Consider the following 25,874-nt stretch of genomic DNA (forward strand, 5'->3'; position numbering starts at 1 on the left):
GGCATCCTCAGCTGCAATACCGGGGGCCTGCCACTTTGCCCCTGGTCATTAGAGGTTGACCAAAGGCTCTGGAGGGCAGCAGAGGGAGCGAGCCAACGTGTAAGGGGCAGGCCATGCACAGGCTGTCAACACGACTGTTCAGGGAGGAGGAGGTCCCCCTAACGGCCTGCCATGAAGGCTACTGCGGTTTTTGGCTCTGCTGAGAGACATGAACACGCAGGTGACCGTGGCTGCCTTTGCAGTGGTCACTCCTGTTGGTTTGGCTTGTTTGCAGTTGAGAGACCTACCGTTGCCCACTTCCTGGGCTTCAGCCTTGTGATGTGAGAAGCAAAGCAGACTGTGGGTGAGCTGGCTGAGTAGCTGACGTGGGTAGTGGGTTGGCAGGCACAGGATACCGCTTACAAAGCTTTGCTGGGGGCAGGGGGGAGTGGAGGGTGGGGACTGCTGAAGAAATAGGAAGTAAAACTGCAGGGCGGTAGGGCACAGTTGTGCATGCCAGATGTCTTACTAGAGTCTTGGAGAGGGTGCCCAGAGCTGCTGGGGCTAACCACAGTTGGTCATGACCCAGCTGTGGACAGAGGTAGGCCCAGAAGTGCAGGGCTATGGAATATGACTGTAAAAAGTGAGTAACTTCATAGTTTATCCTATCTCTTCCCTAGAGAACATGTAGGAAATGGAGTCTAAAGTGAGTTAATGGGCAGGAAAGGAGCTCTGGGAGCCTCCCCAGTGTGTTAAATAAACAAGTTTCACCATCATATTGGGGCTTAGTGGTCCTTGTCCTTTCTGGCTGCAGTTTAAGGCTGTGAGTTGCCTGGTAAGAATTAATCTCAATTGTAAACCAAAGTAAGAGTAGATGAGGGAGGAGTTAGATAAGGCTGAGGTTATGAAATTCAACAAATACTAAGCATCTAAGCCTTGGCCAGTGCTGGATGATAAAAAGGGGTCTTGTGAGGAAGTTGAAGAACTAAACTACTCATGAAACAGCAAGCTCTGGAGCCCCAACTAACTTGTCTCCGGTCAGTAAGTCTAGCTTTATTCTAAATTTACTGTAAACTTTATACTAAAACTACTATAATTTGCATTTTTTAAAAACCCAAAGGCATTCCCTCTGGTACCTCAAGCCCAGAACTCACAGCCAGCAGTGGGGACCCTCCCTTCTGTTCTCCCGGGCAGCAGTTCTCTCACTGGGGCTCATCCCAAGCTGGGAACTAGGGAGGCTGCAGAGAAAACAGTGCTGATTATAGGAAATTTGTAAGGTGGAGCTAAGGCTAAGACTGATTTTTTATTTTAGAAGAGAACGAGAAAAAGCAAAAAGTGTACTATAATGCCAAGCTTTACAGCAATTGACAATTCACAAGGGTTCTCTGCATATAAACATTTAATAGGGAGGTGATGGAAGCAACAAGGGCATTGTTGAGGCATCAGCCTTGGGCAGGGCTGGGGCCAGAGAGGAGCAGTCAGGAGCAGTGATGAGGGCATTCACCACTCAGCCACCTCTGGGGCTCCTTCTGCCCGTTAGTTTCTCCCCCAACTATAGCCCCTGGGTCCGTGCCTCTCCTCCAGCACAGAGGGGAGCAGACCAGGATCTCAGTGACATTCATGCATTAGAGACCTGGATCCAACCACAGGCTGTCTGCCCTTTCTGGCATCCTTGGCCAATGCACTTAGTCCAGCTGTCCCCATTTGGGAATAATGTATTGAGGCTGTTCAGGATCTTCTCCGAGGAGCCTTGCGTGGAATCCTAATGTCAAGTGACTGCCATACATTATTATTGACAGCGTTCTTTGCCTGGCAGGGGTGGGGACCTGGGGAACTCCCTATGTTCTTCCAGCTCTGACTGCCTTGTAGAAATGCGCACCTTGAAATAGGCTGGGGTCAGGGCTCGGTCTGGGACTGGGGCAGGCAGACCTGCTGTTGACCGTGGTGGAGGGATACCCATATCGCACCTGGCCCCTTAGTGGTTCTGGGATGCGGTGTCTGAATCCTCAGCGGCTACTGTGCCCCTGGCCCTGGTGGTGCAAGGGAATCACGAACACAGAGACGTCGTCGTAGGACACCTGCCCTTCCTGTATAGGACTGTCGTCCGTCCCCTGTGTGCTGCGTATCAGCATCTTGGCCAGCTCCGAGAACCTGTGGGGACCATCCTGCAGATGTACTTTGGGGCCAGATCAAAGAGGCAAGGCCAGCCCTCAGGGAGAGCTCACCCAGTTCTCACTGGACACTTGAGAACTCAAGCAGTGCAGTCTGACTGTGTGGACCATGTGAGTATGGACCCAGAGAATTTGAGGACCCACAGTCACCCCCAGGAAACCTGAGGTAGCTCCAGTCCTGGCCAACTGTTCTTAGCCGGACTCCTCTGTTGTGTTGTCTTCTCCGTACTTCTTAATGCTGCTGCTGGTACTAACCCAGGTCCAGGCAGATCCCAGCAACTACAGTACCTGTGTGGGTCCTCTCGGTTGCCAAGGAGGAAGCTCCGCACCAGCCGTGCCACTTGCTCATTGGACAGGACATCCCAAAGCCCATCAGTTGCCATGACAACCACATCCTCCTCCTGGGGCTCCAGCTGGTCCATATTGAGCACAGTCACCTGCAAGGTAAGTCTGAGGTCTCCTCACTGCTCCCTTCCTAGCTCCCGCCAACCTTGCATTGTCTGCCTTACTGGGCAGATGGAAGTGCTGTGGCCCCCTCACCTGTGGGACAGATAGCAAGAAGGGCTTGAGCTGAATATTTGTGTCCAGGACTCTGAGTTGATGGTCTCCTAGACCCCGGGAGACGGCCAGGGTTCCCAGTAGCCGAGCCTGGAAATAATAGAGGTGTGAGGTGATAGCAAACAGCGCCAGAAAATGTACACGTAAAGCACACACAGGTGGACTGTGACCCATGGGCCCCTGGGCTGAGGGAGAAACATCCTGTGACCTTGGAGCAGCCCCTAGGACCTCAGCCAAGGCCCCCCACCCCACGAGGGACAAAGGAGCTCCCACCTCCACAGGGGGTGATTCAAGAGGGATTCTCGGAGTGGCCATTTACTGACCTGCCTACCCTGTCCATGAATCAGTGGGTACTTGAGATCCGACTTCTCCACACACTTGTAGCTCCTACCAGGAGCAGACCCAGCATCAACCCAGGCCAACAGGGCCCACCTTGCCTCGTGGAAGGGGACTGCCCCAGGCCACCCAGCTGAGCCTGGACCCCAGGGCCCTCCCCACAGTGTCCCCAACCCCACCTCACTCACCAGCCACTCATGTGGTGATCCCTGAACAAGACCTTCTGCCCCAAGTCATCCCCCTTCAGTCGCCGAGGGAACTCCAGTCGGGTGAACTCACCAGCCAGAAGCTCAGGGTAGATAAAGGCCTGGGATAGGGAGGCCTTGCTCAGATCAGGCTCCCTCTGGTGGCCCAGGAGCTGGGGCTGCATCCACATCCTCCTCCACTAAGAGCACCTACCAGCTGCTGGATCCGCTGCCGCTCAGTCTCTGGGGTGAACTCAGAGCTCAGGGGCCGTACCTCATCCCTCCGCACCAGAATGGCCCTGGATGAAGTTTTAGAGGAGACGGAGAGGTCTGTGGAGCAGCCTCCATCCTTACCCATGGCCTCCCTCCTGCTGGCCCCTCCTCCAACCACCAGGGGCCAGTTCTGCCCATGCCAATCCCTTGCTCAAAGCCCCTCCATGACTGCTTAAGTCCTGCAGGGTAAAGCCTCAACCGTCTGACCTGGTCCCTGCCCCTCTGGCATCTGACACATGCCCGGTACACAAACAACTCAGCCAATCTTCCTCATTTCTGTCTCTCCACTTCCAGCCCCCTTTCACTGTCCCCCCACCTCTCCTGCCCGTCTGCTCGCCCCACCTTGCCCACCTTCCAGGGCTCACTCACCTGCTGTCCCCAGCATTGGCCACATACAGCTTTCCCTTCAGGGACACAGCCACCAGGGCTGTGCAGCCACCCACCTGGCCTGAGGCCTCCAACTCTCGCCCGATCACCTCATCCTGGGGCAAACCAAGGCTGCTTTAGCTGCTGCTTGTACTGCCATTGTGCCAGTGTCCCCAAGCCCCACCCTACAGCGCACTTCCCAACCAGCAAGCATGGCAGTCCCTGCCCAAAGTCTAGCTATGACTCCAGGATCCCTGTGGTCAGGAGATCTAAATATATCCTTGGGGAGGTATGGAAGTCATATTCTAAACAGTGAGGAAGAGAAACCAGGGACCTAAAGGATGTGCAATGAGATAATACAGGTAAAAGCACCTAGCACATATTAATAGGAAGTGCTGGGGAAATAGAGGTTATGATGACTGCTTAATAACAACCCAATTTTATCCTCTCAATCCGAAGATCCAGGGTGATCACAATTAAGTGCAGGGACACCCCCCTAACCCAGAGTCCCTCAGATCCCTGGGGATAAAACCTTCCCTCCTTCCCCAGCCAAAGGTCACACTCACACACTCCTGAAAGGCACTCTCCAGAGCCCCGATCACCAAGTCTTCTGTTCGAATGCCCTTTTCCTCCACAAACTGGGGGTCACTGGGGCAGACGCAGCAGCCGCTGAGGTGCATGGGGGGCTGAGTGGCCACCATGCCCTCTACCACAGCCTCCAGCTGCCGGCGCAGGCAGGAGTGCAGAGTGTTGGCAGCCAGGATAGCTGCAGCTGGACCGCCGTGCCCATCAAACAGTGCCCAGTAATGACCTGTCAGGAACTGTACAGGAAGGGCTTGGCATCAGGATCTGCCTGGCCTCCCTAGTTGTCCCCTGGCTGAAAATGGGGCACTAGGGCAAGAACCTCAGTCTGCAGTCCTGGCTCCAGTCTATAAGAGGGGCTCAGGCTCAGCTGCACTCACCTCCTCTGAGCACAAGGTCTGCCATTCCTGGTCCTCTTCAACCCCAAACTCACATCTCCGGATGCACAGCTTCCCACAGGCCGCCTGATCCTCATTGAACTCAGATTTCTCTGCGTTGATGATTCTGAGGCCAGGATGTGATCAGTGACCCTTTTAGGGACACACCTCTGCCCCCATGGGCACAGAGAACAGTTGAAACACAGAAGGGAGCCCTCCCTCTGGAGCAATAGCCACCGTGCTGTCCCTAACACACACCTGGACAAACAAATGCTGGTAGTTTGCAAACTGTTCAGTGATCTCACAGCTAAGGCAAAACTCAGGACTCAGCCCCTCTGGAGCTTACCTGCTGTCCTGGGCTGGGAGGTAAGGGCAAGGCTGCCTAGGGAGGTGTGAGGCTTCCTTGCCTATCGGCTGCCCCATCTCAGCCATAACCCAGGGTGAGATGTGTGTGTGTGAGGAGTGGAAGGACTCTCCAAAGCCCAGAACGCTGGACCTCTGCCCAGTGACACTACCTCTTTTGGAAGCCTGAGGGGGTAGGTTTTTGGGCTGAGAGGGCAGGTCCTTCCCGATGGGATGCGGGAGGGACCCAGAGGAAGTTATCCACAAGGTCGGGGGCGCGGGATCCTTCACTCAGCTGAGCCTGTTTTCTCAGTCGTCAGCACGGGACCCCGGGCGGGATCATGGGGTGGGGGACGCGGCCTCAGGATAAGACTCGCGGGGAGGGGGGAGGTTCGGGCGGGGGCCCGTTTGGGGCCGGGCACTCACTCGGCGTAGCCTGCGTTCCAGGGCAGCGAGCGGCCCCGTACCGGGCTGCGCACGGGCCGGGCGTCCGGGCGCCGCGAGGCGTCGGCGGTGCCGGAGCTGGAGCCCGAGCCGCGCAGGAAGCGGGCCGCCGGTAGGGCACAGGGCTGGTGCGGGGCCGGGGTGGCCGCGGCGCGGGGAGCGGGCCCCTCGGCAGGAAGCGGCGCCGGAACCAGTCGGCTGACATGGCGCGTTGGCCGGGGGCTGCCCGCGGGGCGCCGGGCGAGAAGCTGGGCCGACGGCACCGCCCACTAGTCCCGGGAGGAGGAAGCGGGCTAGGGGCGGGGCGGAGCCGGCTGCGCGGTGACGCCCCCAAACCCCAACCTCCCTGCCGCCCGGGAGGGAGCCTGTGCGCGGCCTGGGTGCCATCAAACCTACCGACAAGCCGATGGTGTTATCAACCCCACTTTACAGGCAAGAACACTGAGCCTAGAGAGACAAAGAGGCTGGCCTCCGCTCACCCAGGAACCTGAGCAGGCTGAGGTTCACCCACCCGTACGGGGCACGAGCCTCTGAGAGGGAAAGTGCCTCCTCCCCGCCCAGGGAGGCTGTAGGGGTCCGGGGCTTCCAGGTTGGATCAATGTCCATGGCAGAGACTCAGGTCTCTTCTTGCTAGCCCGGAACCTTACACAAGGGCAAGATGGGAACAGGATGTACTTGGAGGTGTCACACGCCTGACACATTGAGTAAGAGGCTCAGAGCACAGTGTTCCCTCAGGTGACCTGCGTGCCTCACTCGCTTGGCCTGGCACCCTCCACTTTCAGACCGGGCTTGGTGGTCACCCTGGCCTTCCTTATCCTGAGCGTCCACTCCCACCCTCAAGGCCAAGTCTTGTAAACACTGTGCCTCCGATCAAGATGTCCTCTCTAGACAGACAGCAGGGGCCTCACTAGAGTGTTAAGTGACTGATGGGCAAACAGAATCCTTGGTCCCCGAAACCCCAACTAGTCAGAGTTGAGACTTGTGACTAAGGGAAGTGAAAGACTTTCATCTGGGCTGGGGGCAAGATGTAAGCCTCTTGACTCCTGGCTGCCTACCACCATGGGGTCTGCAGCTGTGTCCCCCTTCACACCTGCATGTTAACAGTGCTTTGTCACCCTCTGCCGCTGAAGCCCAGCTTCCCATGCAGGACTGTTACTTCCATCTCAGAACAAGGACTCCTGAGGCCCACAGAGGGGAAGTGTCCTGACACCCAAAGCTGTGCTGTTTCCACTATGACAGTGCAGCTGACTCAGAGCCCCCACAGGGGATTTCTCTTCCCCTTTCCTCCTCTGGGAAGACAGGCCTGACCACTCAAAACCCCTGAGGCCCCACAACCCAGGGCCCTGGGGCAGGGGAGGGGGCTGGAGGGTGTGCTACAGGAGCAGTCCCTACCTTCGCTTCCATGCCTAAGCCCAGCACTTGCTCACTGGTCTTTACTTCCTCCTGGAGGCCAGCCCTGCCCCACTGGGAGTTCCCCCCACCCACAGAGTATGGTTCCTGGGGCAGGGGAGTTGTGCCGAACAAGCTGTCCCTCAAGTAACTCAGTTCCAGCTAGCCTGGAAGCTAACTTACTGCCAAGCTAAATTAGCCTGGGAGTTAATTTACTGTCCCCACTTGGTGTGTCAGACCCCAAGCAAGAGAAAAGCACTAATGGAAATGAGCTCACCTGTAGTGATGGGGAAGTCCTGGTGGACGACGCTTGAATCAGCCTTCAAAGGGGAAGGGGACAAAGAGAAGGCTTTCTAAAGGACACCTGAGCTACAACCTGTCATTGGGACAAAATGCACCAGTGACCCAGAGTGGGGCAAACCCAATTCTATCAGTGGGGTGACCACCTCATCCCATCAGCCAATGGCTCATAGGCTTTTAAAGTCTAAAACCAGAGGCACCAATGCAAACAGTCTATTCCCCACACTTATCATCTCAGACTCCCCGGGTGGATGAAGATCCTGTTCTCTTAGGTGTATTCAGAGACACTCCTGGCAGCCAGGAGTCACAGGTGGTCTGTTGCCCACCTTAACTATTTTGAGTTTTCAGAGCCATGTAGAATCCGATGGCAATCCCATCCTCCCTGTTCCAAGGGGGCCTGAGCATTCCTCCAGTGCTACCCAGGCTTCTATGGTTCCATAGGCTCCCGGGAGCCTCTGCTCCTGTCTGGATCCCAAGACTGATTCTCTTGGTTTACTCTGTTATTTTGCTTCAGCAAAGTGGTGGGTATGTCTAAGAAAGGTTGACTGGATTCTGGTCATTTTTCTGGGTCCTTGTAAGTCTGAAAGAGCTTGTATTCTGTCTTTGCTTTTTGTTTTTTAAAAATGTATTTGGCTGTGCCGGGTCTTAGTTGCACGTGTGGGATCTTCCTTGCAATGCGTGGGATCTAGTTCCTGGACCCCTGCATTGGGAGCATGGAGTCTTAACCACTGGACCATCAGAGAAGGGAAGTCCCTGCCTTTGCTTTTTTTTTAATATTTCGGTCCAGAATTCTTTCTGACTGCTCTGTCATTGTTTTTTTGGCTGTTACGGCTGCTGAAATCCAGTACCCCATCACTCCCAGGACTTTGGAATGGCCCGTGTCTGCCTTTTTCTGTCTCCAGAAGCCTCCAGGCTCTTGTGTCTAGTGTCTGAAGTTGTAGGTGAGGTTCCTTGGGGTGGGTCTGTCTTCATTTCTGGGTTGAGTCCTCCTGCTACTGCTGCTGCTGCTGTCGCTTCAGTCATGTCCAGCTCTGTGCGACCCCATAGACAGCAGCCCACCAGGCTCCTCCGTCCCTGGGCTTCTCCAGGCAAGAACACTGGAGTGGGTTGCCATTTCCTTCTCCAGTGCAGGAAAGTGAAAAGTGAAAGTTGCAATTCCTCACTTCCAATGACACCCTTCTCCCAACTGCTGGAGCGAACTCAAGCCTGCCCCCTCCTGGCCAGAGACCTCTCCTCAGCTAACCCAGCTGGCCTGTGAGGGATAGAGGGCCATTTTTAGGCTGTGTTTGTTTTTTTTTTTTTTTTTCACTCACAATGAAAAGGCTTTTGTTGAATTCCATATCTGTTCTTAACAAGATTTTAGATTTAATTTAAAATATTTAATACATTTCATTATGACTCAGTTTCCTTCCCTTAAGTCAAACAATGGTGCTACTTTCTAGTGAATCCTTCCAGAGGTGTCAAGGGCATGCTGTGCACGTGCATGCAAAGCAAAACAAAACCACGTAAGACCAGGGACAACGAGTGCTGGAAGAATGTGGAGAAAAGGGAACTCTCATATATTGTTGCTGGGAAGGTAAATTGGTGCAGCCACTATGGAGAACAGTATTCAGTTCAGTTCAGTTCAGTTGCTCAGTCGTGTCTGACTCTTTGCAACCCCATGAATCGCAGCACGCCAGGCCTCCCTGTCCATCACCAACTCCCAGAGTTCACTCAGACTCACATCCATCGAGTCAGTGATGCCATCCAGCCATCTCATCCTCTGTCATCCCCTTCTCCTCCTGCCCTCAATCCCTCCCAGCATCAGGGTCTTTTCTAATGAGTAACTCTTCGCATGAGGTGGCCAAAGTACTGGAGTTTCAGCTTTAGCATCATTCCTTCCAAAGAAATCCCAGGGCTGATCTCCTTCAGAATGGACTGGTTGGATCTCCTTGCAGTCCAAGGGACTCTCAAGAGTTCTCCAACACCACAGTTCAAAAGCATTAATTCTTCGGCACTCAGCTTTCTTCACAGTCCAACTCTCACATCCATACATGACCACTGGAAAAACCATAGCCTTGACTAGATGGACCTTTGTTGGCAAAGTAATGCCTCTGCTTTTGAATATGCTATCTAGGTTGGTCATAACTTTCCTTCCAAGGAGAACAGTATGGTGGTTCCTCAAAAAAACTAAAAATAGAACTACTGTATGACCCAGCAATTGTACTTCTTGATATTTATCTGAAGAAAACAAAATCACTACCTTAAAAAGCTATCTGCCCCACCATGTTTATTGCAGCATTATTTACAATAGCCAAGACATGGAAAAAAACGTGTGTCATCAATGAATGAATGGGTAAAAAAAACTGTATCTCTATGGTGGCTCAGATAGTAAAGAACCTGCCTGCAATGCAGGAGACCTGGGTTTGATCCCTGGGTCAGGAAGATACCCTGGAGAAGGTAATGGCAACCCACTCCACTATTCTTGCCTGGAGAATCCCAAGGACAGAGGAGCCTGGTGGGCTATATAGTCCGTGGGGTCACAAAGAGTTGGAGAGATATATATATATATCTATATATATACACAAATGATAGGATACTCTACACTGTATCCTGCATGTGCAGTTTTCATAAAGATACCTTTATCTTTTCTTGCATCAGTTCTTCAAGAGCTGCCTTGTTCCTTGTGGGAGCTACCGAGCAGTCTCTGCAAACATGCAGACTTTATGTAGCTAGTCCCCCAGTGTGAACATTTGAATAGTTTTCTATTTTTTTGCTTTACAAGTTTTTTGTGTGGGCATATTGGTAGGATCAGCTCCTACTAACAGAATTGTGGCATCAAAGGCATTCATTGTTCACAGCAACACTATTCATAACAGCCAAAAGTTGGAAACAACCCAAGTTGTTCATCAGCTGGATGAATGGATGGACAAACAGTAGCACATATGCACAATGGAATACTATTCAGCCATAAAAAGAATGAAATGCTGATACACTGTACAAGGTAGATGAACCTCCAAAACATTATATTAAGAAGCTGGACACAAAAGGTCACATATTTTATGTTTCTAAGATGGTTGGATGGCATCACCAACACAATGGACATGAGTTTGAGCAAACTCCAGGATATAGTGAAGGACAGGGGAGCCTGGCGTGCTGCGTGCAGTCCATGGGGTCACCAAAGAGTCAGACACAACTGAGCGACTGAACAACGTATTAAATATCCAAAGTAAGTAAATCCATAGAAATAGAGAGGAGACTGATGGTTGCCAGGGGCTGAGAGTAGGGGAGAATTGGAAGTAACTGCTTAATGAATATAGAGTTTTATTTTGGAGTGATAAATAATGTTTTGGAATTAGATAGAGGTGGTGGTTGTACAACATAGTGGACATACTGAATTGTTCAGTTTAAAATGGTTAATCTTTTAATGTATTATTTATTTCATCGTGCTGGACTTAGATGTGGCATGTGAACTCTCTAGTAAAAGCTCAGGCTTTTACTAGTTGTGGCGACCGGGGGCTACTCTTCACTGCAGGCTTCCCGTTGCAGTGGCTTCTCCTGTTTCAGAGCACAGACTCCAGGCGGGGGTTGGTGGTGTGGTGGTGGTGGTATTCAGTAGTTGTGGCACTCAGGCTCAGCTGCCCTGAAACATGTGAGGATCTTCCCAGAGCAGGGATCAGACCCATGTCCCATGCACTGGCAAGTGGATTCATTAACCACTGAACCACCAAGGAGGTCCCTTTAGGGTTTGCTTATTTTAATTAGATAATTTGGCTTCTCTTGAGTCTGTAGCATGCAGGATCTTCCATTGCAATGCGTGGACTCTCTAATTGTGGTGCACAGGCTCAGTATAAAATGGTTAATTTTATGTTATGTGAATTTCACAATTTAAAAGAAAAAGGGGGAGAGGGAATACATGTAATAATTTGTAGATATTGTCCTACACGAAGGTGGCACCAATCAGCCTATTTCCCCATCCTTTGACCATTGCAGTTTTGTAATAAAGTTTTTAATTTTTACCTAAGGGCTTTCCAGGTGGCGCTAGTGGTAAAGAATTCATTTGTCAATGCAGGAGATGCAGGAGTTGTGGGTTCCATTCCTGGATTGGGAAGATCCCCTGGAGGAGGGCATGACAACCCACTCCAGTATTCTTGTCTGGAAAATTCCATGGACAGAGGAGGCTGCTGGGCTACAGTCCGTGGGGTCTCAAGGAGCTCGACACGACTGAGCAACTGAACAGACATACCTTTAATTTTTACCTGTAAGTAAAAAATATGCAAGTCTAGTTTGACTTTCACTTAATAGGAGAAGATAACCAACTTTTCACAGATTTGAGAGACATTATTTGCAGCTCATTTCCTATAGATGGTCTTTTTGTATCCTGTGCCCAGTCTTCTTACTGAGCTATTGGTCTTTTTCTTATTGATGTATGAGAGTTCTTTATATATAAAATAAATAAACTCTTTATTTTGAAGTGATTTGCAAGTATATTATTTGTAGTCAGTTACAATTTTATGTGATATTAAATGGTTTGCCTTGGAAACGAACAGAGATCATTCTGTCATTTTTGAGATTCCATCCAAGTACTGCATTTCAGACTCTTCTGTTGACCATGATGGGGACTCCATTTCTTCTAAGGGATTCCTGCCCACAGTAGTAGATATAACGGTCATCAGAGTTAAATTCACCCATTCCAGTCCATTTTAGTTTGCTGATTCCTAGAATGTCGACGTTCACTCTTGCCATCTCCTGTTTGACCAGTTCCAATTTGCCTTGATTCATGGACCTAACATTCCAAGTTCCTATGCAATATTGCTCTTTACAGCACTGGACCTTGCTTCTATCACCAGTCACATCCACAACTGGGTATGGTTTTTGCTTTGGCCTCCATCCCTTCATTCTTTCTGGAATTTCTATCTCCTGTAGCATATTGGGCACCTACCGACCAATTGGGGGGTTCCTCTTTCAGTATCCTATCATTTTGCCTTTTCATACTGTTCATGGGGTTCTCAAGGCAAGAATACTGAAGTGGTTTGCCATTCCCTTCTCCAGTGGACCACATTCTGTCAGACCTCTCCACCATGACCCGCTCATCTTGGGTGGCCCCACACGGCATGGCTTAGTTTCATTGAGTTAGACAAGGCTGTGGTCCATGTGATCAGATTGGCTAGTTTTCTGTGATTATGGTTTCAGTGTGTCTGCCCTCTGATGCCCTCTTGCAACATCTACCATCTTACTTGGGTTTCTCTTACATTGAACGTGGGGTACCTCTTCACGGCTGCTCCAGCAAAGCGCAGCCGCTGCTCCTTATCTTGGATGAGGTTGCCCCTCCTGACCTTAAACGTGGAGTAGCTGCTCTCAGCCCTCTTGCGTCTGTGCAGCTGCCACTCCCTGGACATGGGATAGCTCCTCTCGGCCGCCGCCCCTGACCTCGGGCATGGGGTAGCTCCTCTCAGCCACCGCCCCTGTATATTGTCACCCTGCTTATTTAACTTCTATGCAGAGTACATCATGAGAAACACGGGGCTGGAAGAAGCACAAGCTGGAATTAAGATTGCTGGGAGAAATATTAATAAACTCAGATATGCAGATGACACCACCCTTATGGCAGAAAGTGAAGAGGAACTAAAAAGCCTCTTGATGAAAGTGAAAGAGGAGAGTGAAAAAGTTGCCTTAAAGCTCAACATTCAGAAAACGAAGATCATGGCATCCGGTCCCACCACTTCATGGGAAATAGATGGGGAAACAGTGCAAACAGTGTCAGACTTTCTTTTTTGGGGCTCCAAAATCACTGCAGATGGTGATTGCAGCCATGAAATTAAGACGCTTACTCCTTGGAAGGAAAGTTATGACCAACCTAGATAGCATATTCAAAAGCAGAGATATTACTTTGTCAACAAAGGTCCGTCTAGTCAAGGCTACGGTTTTTCCAGTGGTGAATGTATGGATGTGAGAGTTGGACTGTGAAGAAAGCTGAGTGCCGAAGAATTGATGCTTTTGAACTGTGGTGTTGGAGAAGACTCTTGAGAGTTCCTTGGACTGCAAGGAGATCCAACCAGTCCATCCTAAAAGAGACCAGTCCTGGGTGTTCATTGGTAGGACTGATGCTGAGGCTGAAACTCCAATACTTTGGCCACCTCATGTGAAGAGTTGACTCATTGGAAAAGACCCTGATGCTGGGAGGGATTGGGGGCAGGAGGAGAAGGGGACGACAGAGGATGAGATGGCTGGATGGCATCACCGACTCAATGGACATGAGTTTGGGTGAACTCCAGGAGTTGGTGATGGACAGGGAGGCCTGGCGTGCTGCGATTCATGGGGTCACAAAGAGTCAGATATGACTGAGTGACTGAACTGAAATGAACTGAACAGTTTTATGTTTCTGTTTTTATTTTGACTGTGGGTTTTTCTATATAGACTTTTTCTTCCGTTTTAAAAAATTGTTACAATGTTGTATTGGTTTCTGCCATACATACAACACGAATCAGCCATAATACAATTTTTATTTTTAGTGTAAATGAATTTTTTTTCTCTTATGGTTTCTAGGTTTGGTAACATACCAGGAGGACTTCTCCATTCCAAGATTTTACAATCTCCTCCCTTTGTTTCAGTAATTTTATATTAACGTGTGTTAGTCGCTCAGTCGGAGAAGGCAATGGCACCCCACTCCAGTACTCTTTCGTGGAAAATCCTATGGACGGAGGAGCCTGGTAGGCTGCAGTCCATGGGGTCGCTATGAGTCAGACACGACTGAGTGACTTCACTTTCACTTTTCACTTTCCTGCATTGGAGAAGGAAATGGCAACCCACTCCAGTGTTCTTGCCTGGAGAATCCCAGGGATGGAGGAGCCTGGTGGGCTGCCATCTATGGGGTCGCACAGAGTCGGACACGACTGAAGCGACTTAGCAGCAGCAGCAGCAGTCGCTCAGTTGTGTCCAACTCTTTGTGACCCATAGACAGTAATCTGCCAGGCTCCTCTGTCCATGGGATTTCCCAGGTAAGAATACTGGAGTGGATTGCCATTTCCTTTTCCAGGGGATCTTCTTGACCCATGGATTGAACCCAGGTCTTCTGCATTGCAGGCAGATTCTTTACTGCCTGAGCCACCAAGAAGTCCTTTATATTAATAGTTCACTTAAAAAAAAATTTTTTTTTTTTAATCTTTGACTCATCTGAAAAAAAATACATTCAAATAATTTCAATGGCTGACTCTGTGTTGAGAAACATCGGCAAGAAAGGAGCAACCAACCTGTTCCTGGACACCCTGATCATCCCTGGGCTCGTGTGAGGAGCTGCGTGCAGCTTTCTCATCTTTCTGCCTGAAACCAGATCTCAGCTAGAGATGGAGTCTGTTTGGATGCTCCACTGTTCCCTGGGCTCCTGGCTTGCATCACAGGTTCTGAAACTGAGCAGAACTGAGCCACAATCCCATTCTCTCAGGAAGTTCCTTTCTCTGGTTTAACCCTTTTCACTCAGGTGTGAGACAGTGATGGAGGCCGTGGGGGCCACTGCCCAGAAGGATTTCTCATCCTTTGTCCTAATTTCTAGAGTAAAGGAAACTTAGGTTCTTGGGGAACACTCACTGCCTGGTGACTTGGATCAAATCACTTTATTTCTCCAAACCTCAGATTCTAAATGTGTAAGGAGACAGTAACACCTACCCTGTAGGACTGTCATGAGTATTAAGTAAATGTGCCCTGCCATAGTAACTGTGCAACACAGAGACTCACAGTTCATTCAGACTTTTTTTTTTTTTGGCAAATATTATTGGGGACCCACTAATCCTGGGCACTGTTGGGAATAGAGCAGTGTTGGGGATAGAGCAAGGGCAAAAACTTAACGACTGGGAGGAAGACAATAAAGAAATAAGCAAGTAAATGTGAAGTAGTGATAAAAACAAAGAGAATGATGCAGGGTGGGGCCAACCAGGTAGCAGGGGAGACCTTGATGTTAAGACAGCCATGTAGTTCATCTAGTGATGGGACATTTTAATAGGGAACAGAACCCTATTATTTTTTTAATTAATCTGTTTTCTTGGTTAATTCCTGTTTCCAAGAGGTTGAGGTTCTTATGGTTCTGTGGAGCTGCCAAGTGTTCTTGTGGAGGGAGGCAGGTCTGAGAGCTGATATAACCAGAGTCTTGGTGTTGCTGGCCTCAGTGGGCTGTGAGAGAGCTGGGGGCACTTGCCTATGAACTGTTCTCCCCACAGCTGGTTTCACTGTCACAAGTGGTTTTTAGGTTCCATAGTAAGTGCTGAAGTGGTCATGGTGAGCTCACTGCACAGGCCCAGTCCTCGGGGTGTGCACAGGAAGATGAATAAGAAAAAACCTTTCATTTTGTGTGTGCTGGAGAAACCCAGGGTGTGGGGCACACAGAGGAGGGCTCAATGCTGCCTAGTTAGGGTGAGGTAGGGACAGGGGGCAGGGAGCTCAAGCTGAGGCCTGATACCAGGTAGGCCACATAGTCCATCACCAACTCTCAGCAACCCCAGCCCTCAAAGCCTTTCTAACCTTCCCAACCAAAGTCCCAGTACAGGCTCTGATTGGACAGACTGTCCAATCATGTGCTCACCCTGACTCAATCACAGTGGCCTGGAAGATACATTCTGTTGGTAACCAGCAGGCAGGGGCTGATATCAGAGAAGGCAACGCTCCTGGCTATGGAGTCAGAAGTTGATTAGGAGTTGGGAAGTTTCTCAGACTCACCAAACTCGGACCCTCTTTGCACATGCAATTTCCTCTTCTCGGAAAACTTTTCCCTTGCTCTACCAGGCTTTCCTCCATGTCTCCACTCAAATTTCACCTCCTCCTGAGGGTCCCTTGCTCTCTGCACAGGGTGCTCACTGCCACAGACTCCGTTCATTTGCTGACTGCCCAGTAGAAGGTCTGTCTGGGCTCCCACTGCTAGGGCAGGGCCGGCGGGTCGAGCCGCCTCGAGGAGCGCAGGCCCCACAGGAGGTGCTCAAGAAACGTCTCAGAGGAAAGGGATGCCACTCAAACACACGCCTCCACCCCCTTCAAGGCCACAAATTGGGGTAAGCGCGGATCCCTCATCTGCAAACCCACCTGGCTGGGACTCACGGGGACGCCCCAGCGCCAGGCCACTCGGTTCCGGGTGCACAGACACACACGCTCAGCTATACGCTGGACCTGTTTTCGGTCACAGAGGGCACGCGCAAGCGCGCGTGCAATCCGATCGATTCCCAGTCTTAGGCGCACCCGGAACCAAGCGCCCACTATGCGCACGCGCGGCCCGGAGTCCCCGCCCCTCGCCCGTCAGGGGCGGGGCGCTCTGGAGGCGGGTCCTGCGGCACCGCCCGGGAAGCTGCGCGAGTCTGGGCGGCCGCCACCACATCCTCCTCCTTCCTCTCCTTCGAGTGCAAGCGAGCCAAGCCGGGCCGGGGCCAAGCCGAGGGCTCCGAGGGCGCGGGCGGAGCGGGTCACGGAGTCATGGCGCATCAGACCGGCATCCACGGTGAGGACGGATGGCGAACAGACAGGGGGCCGAGGGTCTCTGCTCGCGGCTGCAGCCCCTCCCTGGCTGTCGGGCCCCTCTTTCCTCTCCCGGCATCAGCCTGGGGAAGCTTCCTGTTTTCTTTTGCAGCCGCGAGTCGCCTGGGGTGGTCATTTCTTGGTGGAATGCGGACTTACTGTCCTTAGTTGAGGGTGGGTGTACGTGCAGGCGCGCAGCTGGGGTGGAAGCGTCTGTGTTCCCATCTGGGGGTGGATGTGCCTGTGTGTGCCCATCTATTAGCACGCAGGGTGGGTGTACCCGGATGTTCACATCTGAGGGAGTGTGCACGCATGTGCACTAGTCTTGTGGGTACAGCCCTATGTATGCACATCTGGATCTGACTGCTTGTGTACGTCGAGCGCACCTGCACTAATGGCTGATTGGACACTGTCGGCTGGAATCATCTTCAGACGATGACGGAATCACCATGATCAGTGTTTCGTGACTGTGTGCACATATCTGGGGGTGTCTGTGTGCGTGTGCACAATCTGGGTGCCTTTCAGTGTTCATTCGATCCAATGCATGCACAGTATGGCTCCTATTGGCTGTGTCTGTGTGAGGAGGGGGTCCTGACCTTTTGGCTCCTCCCCAGACCCTCACAAACTAGGCTGGCAAAACCTTGGGACAGGTGTTTTCTAAGTGGGGATGTGGAGAATTGCCAGTCTGACCTTGACCTCTGATCTCCCTGCCATTTTCCACTCTGATCTCCTGAGTCTGCCCTAGTCAGGGTTGGAAGGTCCCAGCTCCAGGCTGGAGGCAAGGAAGAAGGTTCTGACCTAGAGATTCCAGGCCAGGTCCTCCACCCCAGAGCCCAGAGCATCCTCCTCCTCCCGCAAGGGTCCGATTCCTCCTTCCACAGGACAGGGAAGAAGCAGTGGCCAGGAGCCAGGTGTCCTGACCCTATCTGGACCTCAGTGTCCCCCTGTGTCACTGGCCTGGGAGGGCTGCCTGGCCTGTGGGAAAGGCCCAGGTTGCTTGCCCAGAAGCCCGGTGGTTTGGCCCTCAGCCATTCCTCCCACCACACCAGGATCCCCTGCCCGGGGCCATCACCATCGACCAACCTGACCACCTGGATCTCTGCTTGCGGTTGTGGCCACTTGGTGGCTGGCCCTGACCGGGTTTCCCTGGCCACGCCCCATAGGACCAGAAAAAGCAGGAGCCTGGGTCTGGGCCAGGGCTCTCCAAGAAGAGCTGGAGGGGCGGCTTCATGACTCAGCCCCACGGAAGGGAACAACCCCTCACCAGACCTGCCCCTTCCTTCCCCTTTGTCTGATCATTGCTGCTGCCTCAAACTGGGAGGGGATTAGAGGTTAGGGCTCCACTGCCCTAACATGGGCACATGCTGGGCTGACTGGTCCTGTGGCCTGGGCCCTCCTTCACTCCTTCATTTCCCTTTACTGAGATCAGCCTGCCTAGGGAAATCTGGCAGCCCTCCTTCCGCCTGGGAGCAGCCCACCCCTTCCCATTTCTGGCCTGGGGAGGTGGCAGGAGAGATCACCGTGGATGCCTGGGTGCCAGTCCCTATCCACTGCCTCACAGCAGGCAGGAGAGGGCTGTAACCTGAGGCTGACTGGGAGAGGGTGGGAGGCAAGGCAGCAGGAGTGCGGGTGGGGGGCATGAATCTTTGATGATAGAGGCTCAGGTGTCCCAGGCCTGGCCTCTGGATTATTGATGGTGGCTGAGGAGACATGGAGGGCGGTGTGTCTTCCGCTACTGGGGTGTCACTTTGTCCTGGTAACACTAGAAGGGGTGTGTCAGCCTCTCCCTTGGGGAAGGTCTGAGCAGGTAATAGCCTGCCCTGCTGTCATTGCAGTAATAAAAATGAATAATTGTTATTAGGACAGGCTCTAATGCTGTGGGAGGTATTAACTCCATCTTACAGAGAAGTTTGAGGTTCAGTGAGGTCAGAGGTCATATACATCTGGTGGAACCTCAGGCCTGGAGTCCACTGAGGGGCAGATCTGTCCTGGCTCAGTGGGGCTATGTCTCCATACCATGCTGCTGTCAACCCCAAGGGCCTGCCCGGCTTAGCTGCAGTTCCACCCACCCTGTGGCTTTGGAAGGTGGGACACAGTGCCGCCCTGTGAATCATGCGCACGGTCACCCTGCATGATGGGCACCTGAGGACATGACCAGAGTTTGTTTTCCTAAAGGCCCCCCCGCACCCACCCTCGAGCTGCCAGTCGGGCCCTATAAATATTCTCTGACCTCAACCCTCCAGCTGTGTTCCCACACAATTCTCCTGACCCCTGGGCAGCCCCAAGGTCATGCTGGCCTGGCCCTGTGCAGCCCTCTGGAGACCCAAGTAGGTCCTTCCCAATTTGGACCTTTGCTCCCCCATCTGAACCACCAGTGAATCTGAGATTTCCACATTTCCCTAGCTCTGACCATGATCCTCTCCTCTGCAGCTGTGTTCCTGGTCATTGGCTGTCACTTTTTGGCTCTGTGGCTCAGGGACCACAGTCAGGGTCTGTTTTGGAGAGTCCCTGAGAGTCACTCCTCTTCCTGGCTGCCTGGGGGTGGAGGTTTATCGCCCCCTGGCAGGACTGAGCCAGGGCTGGCCTGGCTCTTCAGGGCCTCCCAGCATGAGGCAGCCTGGCTGGGGGATGGGGCTGGGCGTGTGTGTGTGTGTGTGTGTGTGTATGCGTGTGTGCGCAGCAGTGTGTACCTCTGTGTTTCTGTGTACAGCCACTTGCCTGCACACATTTGTTAGCCATGCTCTGCATTTGCCTGTGTCTGAATTTATTAGCAACCTGGGGACTGTATCCATGTGTGTGTGTGTGTGTATGTGTGAATAAACATAGTGGTCAATGCATGTTGGGGGCTCCTGTAATTTTGTCTGTGGATATGAGGATGCTGGGTGTGTCCCAGGCTAGCCCTGTGCTGGGCCTTCTTGGGGTGCAGGGAACAGGTGGGAGTTGTTCATTCTGGCTGGCTTGGCCTATCCCATTCCCGGGTGGGCTGTCTCCTCTCCATGTGCCCTGTCAACAGAGCCATCCCAGCCAGCAGGCTGCCTGCCTGCCACCTCTGCTGGCTAAATTTGGGAGCTTGCGTTCAGCGGCCGTGTCAGGTTCCCAGTCACATGGGGGACCGTATATAATCTGGCTCCCAGCTCCGCCACCAGACCCCCAGGACAGAGCAAGCCCCGAGTGTGTCCCTGCCCACGCTGTTCCCTGTGCCTGCTCAGCGCCCACCATGTTTCTTGTTCTTGTAGCCACTGAAGAGCTGAAGGAGTTCTTTGCCAAGGCGAGGGCTGGCTCTGTGCGACTCATCAAAGTTGTCATTGAGGACGGTGAGTGCTTCCTGTGGGCAAGAGGACAGACTGGTGGCTGGACCCTACTGCTCCTCTGGGAGGTGGGGGGAATGTTGTCCTTCAGCCCCTCAGTATCCCATCTGGAAATGAGAGGTGCCTTGTAGGAGAGCCTTGGTGGTGGGCATGGTCCTTACGCCTGTTACACAGGAGCTGGGGACATAGCAAGGAGAGCCCTGCCCAGGGGTCCTGCCGAGCCTTTCCAGAGGCTCTGTAGTCATCTGCTGGCCTAGTCAGGGGGCGGGGCAGGGCAGGGTCGCAGGGGATGAGTAAGGCCAGGCACTGCCCTCGGTGTCTAGTGCTGTTTACCTCCCTGGGTGGTCGACAGGCCTGGCCTCACTTGACTGCTGACTGGGGAAGATGCCTAAGGAGAAGCCGGAGCCCTATTCAGGGGGACTGCCCTCGCTGTGGGGAGAAGGAACTTGTGTCGGTCTCTTTGAGAGCAGGACCAAGGAATTCCAGGTTTGGCTGGGCCATGACTTGAACCTGGGGCACCTGAGGCTTCCATAAGGGGTGGTGCTAGAGGTTTAGGGCTTAGAGTGTGAGTGAGCTTGAGCTGAGGCCTAAAGTGGGGAGGGAATTTGGGGAGGCAGAGGATTAGACTGAGGCTTGGGGAGCTCTGGGTAGGTAAGTCCTGGGGTACAGGGCTGTCCCTGGAGGTGAGGAGTACAGACTCTAGAACTGGGAATGGGCTCCGCCATCTGTGGGATTTTCCAGGCAAGAGTACTGCAGTGGGGCGCCATCGCCTTCTCTGGGGAGTGGGCCAGGCCCCCACAAATCCTTCCAGCCCTTCTTGATAGCCATGCAGTAGTGGGCCCTTCTGGGTGCCTCCTGAATGGGCTTGGTGCCCAGCTGACTGTTCACATGCTGAATTGGGTCAAAGCTGGGTCTGCCCAGACCGAGAATTCACCCAGGCTTTAGAGCTAGAGCTCTGCTGGATGGTGTCCAGGGTCCCCAAATTCAGATGCCCTCAGAGGCCGGGTCGGGGATATGGGGGTAGGTCAGTCCCCTGCACCCCTCCAAAGAGATGAACTCATGGACCCCAGACCTCAGCCTTCCCTGTCACCTCCCAGACAGAACATCCCTGAGACATCGAGCAGGAGGAGTCTCTCAGTGGGCCCTTATCTGCACTCGGCTGTTGGGCATCTGGGAGCCCCAGAGGATCCAGGCCTCCTGCCGACAGCCTATCTGAGTGTGGCTTGATCTTCCTGATTTTTCTAGAAGAGCCAGGAATTCCACTTGTTACATCAGACTTTCCAGTTTGAAAAATGTTGGCAACAAATTAAACAATTTTGGCAGTGCTGTTGCCCAGCCGCCGCCCGCCCCGCCCGCCCCCGCCTTCCCCAGCCTTGGTCAGCCCGTGACTGCTGGTTTTCAGCCTTGATCAGCCCGTGACTGCTGGTTTTCAGCCTTGATCAGCCTGTGACTGCTGGTTTTCAGCCTTGATCTATCTGAGTTCTGGGAGGATAGGTGAAGAGGCCAAGGCCAGAGGGAGGTGGATGGGCTGGCAGGCCCGGCCTGTAGGCGCTCTTGGATACCCAGCCCTTTGCCCCCATCAGGGGGGCTTGGTGCTCAGGTGCTGGTACCCTCAGGCCAGGTGGTAGTTGTCCACTTACCCCAGTTCTTCCTCCAGCCTGGGCCTGTGCATACATGGGCTGGTGTTTGGTGCCACACCAAGACGCCTGGTGGGGGTTGGTGGGTCAAGTGTGTGTCCATTCAGCCACTTTGCGCCAGCCAGGAAGGCGGCAGGACTGGTCAGCCCTGGGTATTAAGAGGTTGGCTGCTTTTGGTTGGTTACTTTTGGGGAAGGGGACTACAGCTGGTGGAGGGCAGCAGGGTACCTGTTTCTGCAGTGTCTGGTGGGAGCCCCTGTCTCCCTCTTTCCCACAAGCCTTTTTGCCTGCAGGGGCCTGAGGCTGTGACAGTACTTCAAACAGCATTCTGTTTGAGTTCATTCTGAGAAGAGTGTGCCGGGGGGTCTGCTGGAGCCCCAGGCTGAGGGAAGAGGGGGCCGGAGGCACACTGGGGCCGTCCACTGGGTGTATTCCAGTGGGGTGAGGGGTGTGGGTATCTGTAAGAGGCTGCGTTGTTGGTGGCTGTGGGTACACGGCTGCGTGTCTTGGTGCGGTTGTCTGTATTGGGTCATCTGTTGGCATGTTCTCGAGGCCACATGTGCGTTGTGTGTGTGTGTAGAGGGAGCAGCCTCGGGCTGGCAGCTCTGCGCCCTCAATCATTCATTCACTCACACACTGATTGAGTCACAGGCTTCAGGGGAAGGCAGGGAGGGTGGTCAGTGGGTCTGAGTCACCTCCAGAGGCCAAGGCCCACAGTGAGAGGTGGCTGTGGGACATGGCTACTCCTTGGCTCACCTGGCCTCTGCCCCCAGAACAGCTCGTGCTGGGCGCCTTTCGGGAGCTGGTGGGCTGCTGGGACCAGGACTATGACGGGGCCGTTCTGCCGCTGCTGGATGCCCAACAGCCTTGCTACCTGCTCTACCGCCTGGACTCGCAGAATGCCCAGGGCTTCGAGTGGCTCTTCCTCGCCTGGTCACCTGATAATTCCCCTGTGAGTCGTCGGAACTCCTGCCCAGCCGAGGGATCGGAGGAGGAGGGGAAGCTGGGTCTGATCAAGATAACGTGGCGCTGCCCTGGGGAGTCTAAAGCGGGAGATATTAGATCCTGCTCTAGGGAGTATGAATGAGGGAGGGACAAGGTCCTGCACTTGGAGCCTGGCATCTCAGAGCTTCCCCGCCCTGTCAGCCTGGCTCTGAGAGGCAAAGGTTGCGCTGGGTGAGGGTTCCCTCTGCTGTCCAGACCACCCTACTGCAGCCTCGCCTTCGTGCTGCGCCCTCTGCTGGGTGAGTGGGCACAATGAGGGGACTTGGTCCCCACCCAGAGGCTCATGCCTGCTCCTGGACAGGCAGCCCTGCCTGGAGAGAAGTCTCATGGCTTGGCCCCTGCCCTTCAGGTGCGGCTGAAGATGCTATATGCAGCCACACGGGCCACAGTGAAGAAGGAGTTTGGAGGCGGCCACATCAAGGATGAGCTGTTCGGGACTGTGAAGGTAGCCGCACCCTACACCCTACCACCCCAGACCAGGACCCCACCAGACTAGGGTCACGGGCCCACAGAAGGTGGGGTGCTATGCAGGGTTACAGAACAAGTGGGTGCCAGGGGATGAGTAGGGAGGGCTGGGAGAGTCCTAGGTCTGCAAGCTGGGGTGCTCAGTGGGCTTCTGCCAGCCCATCCTAAGGTGCTCACTTACGCTGCATCCACTGGCCAGGATGACCTCTCCTTTGCCGGGTACCAGAAGCACCTGTCGTCCTGTGCAGCGCCTGCCCCACTGACCTCGGCTGAAAGAGAACTCCAGCAGATCCGTATTAACGAGGTGGGCACGCTGGGCAGAAGTCCCAGCCCAAGGCCTCCAGGTCAAGTCAGGCCCCACTGGCTGAGCCTGCACTCCCCATGTGGCTACCCCCTGGTGTGAGCAGGTGAGGGCCTCACTCACTGTTCACCTGTCCGCAGGTGAAGACAGAGATCAGCGTGGAGAGCAAACACCAGACCTTGCAGGGCCTGGCCTTCCCCCTGCAGCCGCAGGCCCAACGGGCACTTCAGCAGCTCAGACAGAAGACGATCAACTACATCCAGCTGGTAGGTGCTGGTTCCCTGCCCCAGGCGCACACTTGGGGTACACTGTACCCCACCTGCTCCTGCCCCCACGCATGAGCTCGCTTCAGCTTACCCTTGTACCCATGGGAACAGGCTGCCCCCATGCCTGCCTGCCTCCTGCAGTTGCCGTGTGTAGTGACTATAGTCTGTTCCCGCAGGGGCGCCTGCCACACTGCCCCTCATTCCACCCTCCATGCTGCGTGCACACGTCACCCTTGGCTCCCCCCTCAGCCCTGAACCCCTTCCTGTCCCAGACTCCCTCTGTAGCCCCCCTGATCACCCGCCTTTCCCCAGCCAGTGCCTCAGTGGTCCAGCCTTCCCCCTTTCAGAGTGGCTCTTCCATCATGAGGATGGGCTGGCCCAGGGATGCTGCCTCCCTGAGGTCAAGGCCTTTGCCCCTGACCTGTCCATCGTCCTTGGTGGGACTTCCTTCTCTAGCAGAGTGTTCAAAGGGGCAGAGTTCGGCCTGGGCTCAGGAGTGGCCTCTTCAGAGTCGGGGAGGGGAGCCCTGGGAGAGGAGCTGACAGCGGCTTCCCACCTTGGGGAATTCTTGTCAGGGAGGGTGGGCCTGGGCCCTCGCCCGCACGGTGCCCTCACATCTCCTGCTGCCCCTCGGCAGAAGCTGGACCTGGAGCGGGAGACTATCGAGCTGGTGCACACAGAGCCCACGGACGTGGCCCAGCTGCCGTCCCGAGTGCCCCGAGACGCCGCCCGCTACCACTTCTTCCTCTACAAGCACACCCACGAGGGTGACCCCCTGGAGTCTGTGGGTGAGTGGCCATGGCGGGGCTCCCACTGCTCAAGTGGCTGGGCAGGAGCCATGATGGCCCACGGCTGGGCGGGCCGCCTGCAGGGACTGTGGGGGTGGCAGGAGTGCCAGGCCCGCCTCAGCTCACCTCCCCATCCCCCGCAGTGTTCATCTACTCCATGCCCGGCTACAAGTGCAGCATCAAGGAGCGCATGCTCTACTCCAGCTGCAAGAGCCGCCTCCTCGACTCCGTGGAGCAGGACTTCCAGCTGGAGATCGCCAAGAAGGTGGGTGCTGTTCCCTCGGGCCCTGTCACCACCCCTTATGTTGGATGTCAGGGTCCTGAGACAATGGCAGAGCAGGGGGCATTGCTGCCCTGTTGGATGGAGGGGGAGACTGAGACCCAAGGGGTCGTGTGTGTCGCTGATGGCCTGGACAAGCCCCAGCTGTGACACCCGTGTCTCTCCTTTCCCTGAGTTTGGAAGGCAGGTGGAAGGTGACAAGGCCTTCCACCAGCAGGCCCCCAGCTCTGTGCTCCTGGGGGTGGCATTTCATGTGGGCATCTGGGAGGACACCCTAGGGCTGGAGAGCAAGAGATCCAAGGGGTGCTCCAGGAGTGGGGGTGACTGAGGGTGGTGTGTGTCAGGGCCCTGCACCCTCGGAGTGACCAACCATGCCTTGCCCTGCACAGATCGAGATTGGTGATGGGGCGGAGCTGACGGCTGACTTCCTCTACGACGAGGTGCACCCCAAGCAGCACCTCGCCAAACGGGCCTTCGCCAAGCCCAGGGGCCCCGAGGGCAAGCGGGGCCACAAGCGCCTCATCCGTGGCCCCGGTGAGAATGGGGATGACAGCTAGGTGGTGGGACCTGAGCCCTGCTGGCGTGTGGAACTGTGGGGCTGCCCCCACCCCACCCCCACGGCCACCTCCCTCCTTGCAGCCGGGCTCTGGGGTGGGGGTTGCCTCCTATGGGTAGGAGGACTGGTAACTGAACATCCTTGCAGCTTCCGAGGGCCCCTGGGGTGCTGTGACCCTCCCCCACTGCTGTCCCTGTCTATCATCCCTGTGCCCAGGGCATCTGGGGACCCTGCTCGGCTGGTTCAACGGGCTGCGTGGGGGGACTGGCGTGAACCAAGCCCCCAGGGGAACTAAGATTAGGGCCCCAGCATGGCCCAGAACCCTTTGGCCACAAGGGGTGAGGTCATTTGGGGCTGGGGCAGGGGGTCACCGCAGGACGAGATGGTTGAATGCTGTATTTTTTAAAGAATAAAATATTTTTAAATCAACAGCTGAGTTTGGCCCTGAGGGACCACCTCTGGCCCTGGGTATGGGGAGGCCCTGGGCATAGACCT

The 25,874-nt window shown here is 54.2% G+C and overlaps 2 protein-coding genes across 4 annotated transcripts; one reads left to right on the top strand and one right to left on the bottom strand.

The window, feature by feature from the left end:
• Positions 1–1,360: 1,360 nt before the first annotated feature.
• Positions 1,361–6,112, bottom strand: PPM1M (protein phosphatase, Mg2+/Mn2+ dependent 1M). Its single transcript, XM_070359965.1, is given in 11 exon segments — positions 1,361–2,130; positions 2,439–2,587; positions 2,691–2,798; positions 3,032–3,095; positions 3,233–3,351; positions 3,444–3,528; positions 3,872–3,984; positions 4,435–4,689; positions 4,831–4,954; positions 5,596–5,716; positions 5,719–6,112. Coding segments are annotated over 11 exon segments (1,383 nt in total). The 5' UTR covers positions 5,819–6,112; the 3' UTR covers positions 1,361–1,985.
• A 10,488-nt stretch (positions 6,113–16,600) lies between these two features.
• On the top strand, positions 16,601–25,808 carry TWF2 (twinfilin actin binding protein 2). 3 transcript variants are annotated; one of them, XM_014478906.2, is made up of 9 exons: positions 16,601–16,756; positions 20,010–20,087; positions 22,492–22,670; positions 23,073–23,168; positions 23,388–23,492; positions 23,630–23,755; positions 24,393–24,543; positions 24,687–24,808; positions 25,213–25,808. In XM_014478906.2, the coding sequence occupies exons 1-9, from the start codon at positions 16,732–16,734 to the stop codon at positions 25,378–25,380; spliced, it is 1,050 nt and encodes a 349-aa protein (XP_014334392.2). In that variant the 5' UTR covers positions 16,601–16,731; the 3' UTR covers positions 25,381–25,808. The 3 variants fall into 3 exon arrangements, with proteins under 3 accessions (XP_014334392.2, XP_070215179.1, XP_070215180.1); XM_070359079.1 differs by lacking the exons at positions 16,601–16,756; positions 20,010–20,087 and adding an exon at positions 20,429–20,567 and having other exon boundaries at positions 22,497–22,670; XM_070359078.1 differs by lacking the exons at positions 16,601–16,756; positions 23,388–23,492 and having other exon boundaries at positions 19,917–20,087.
• The last annotated feature ends 66 nt before the right edge of the window (positions 25,809–25,874 follow it).

The sequence above is a fragment of the Bos mutus genome, chromosome 22, assembly GCF_027580195.1.
Source record: "Bos mutus isolate GX-2022 chromosome 22, NWIPB_WYAK_1.1, whole genome shotgun sequence".
NCBI classification, from domain to species: Eukaryota; Metazoa; Chordata; class Mammalia; order Artiodactyla; family Bovidae; genus Bos; species Bos mutus.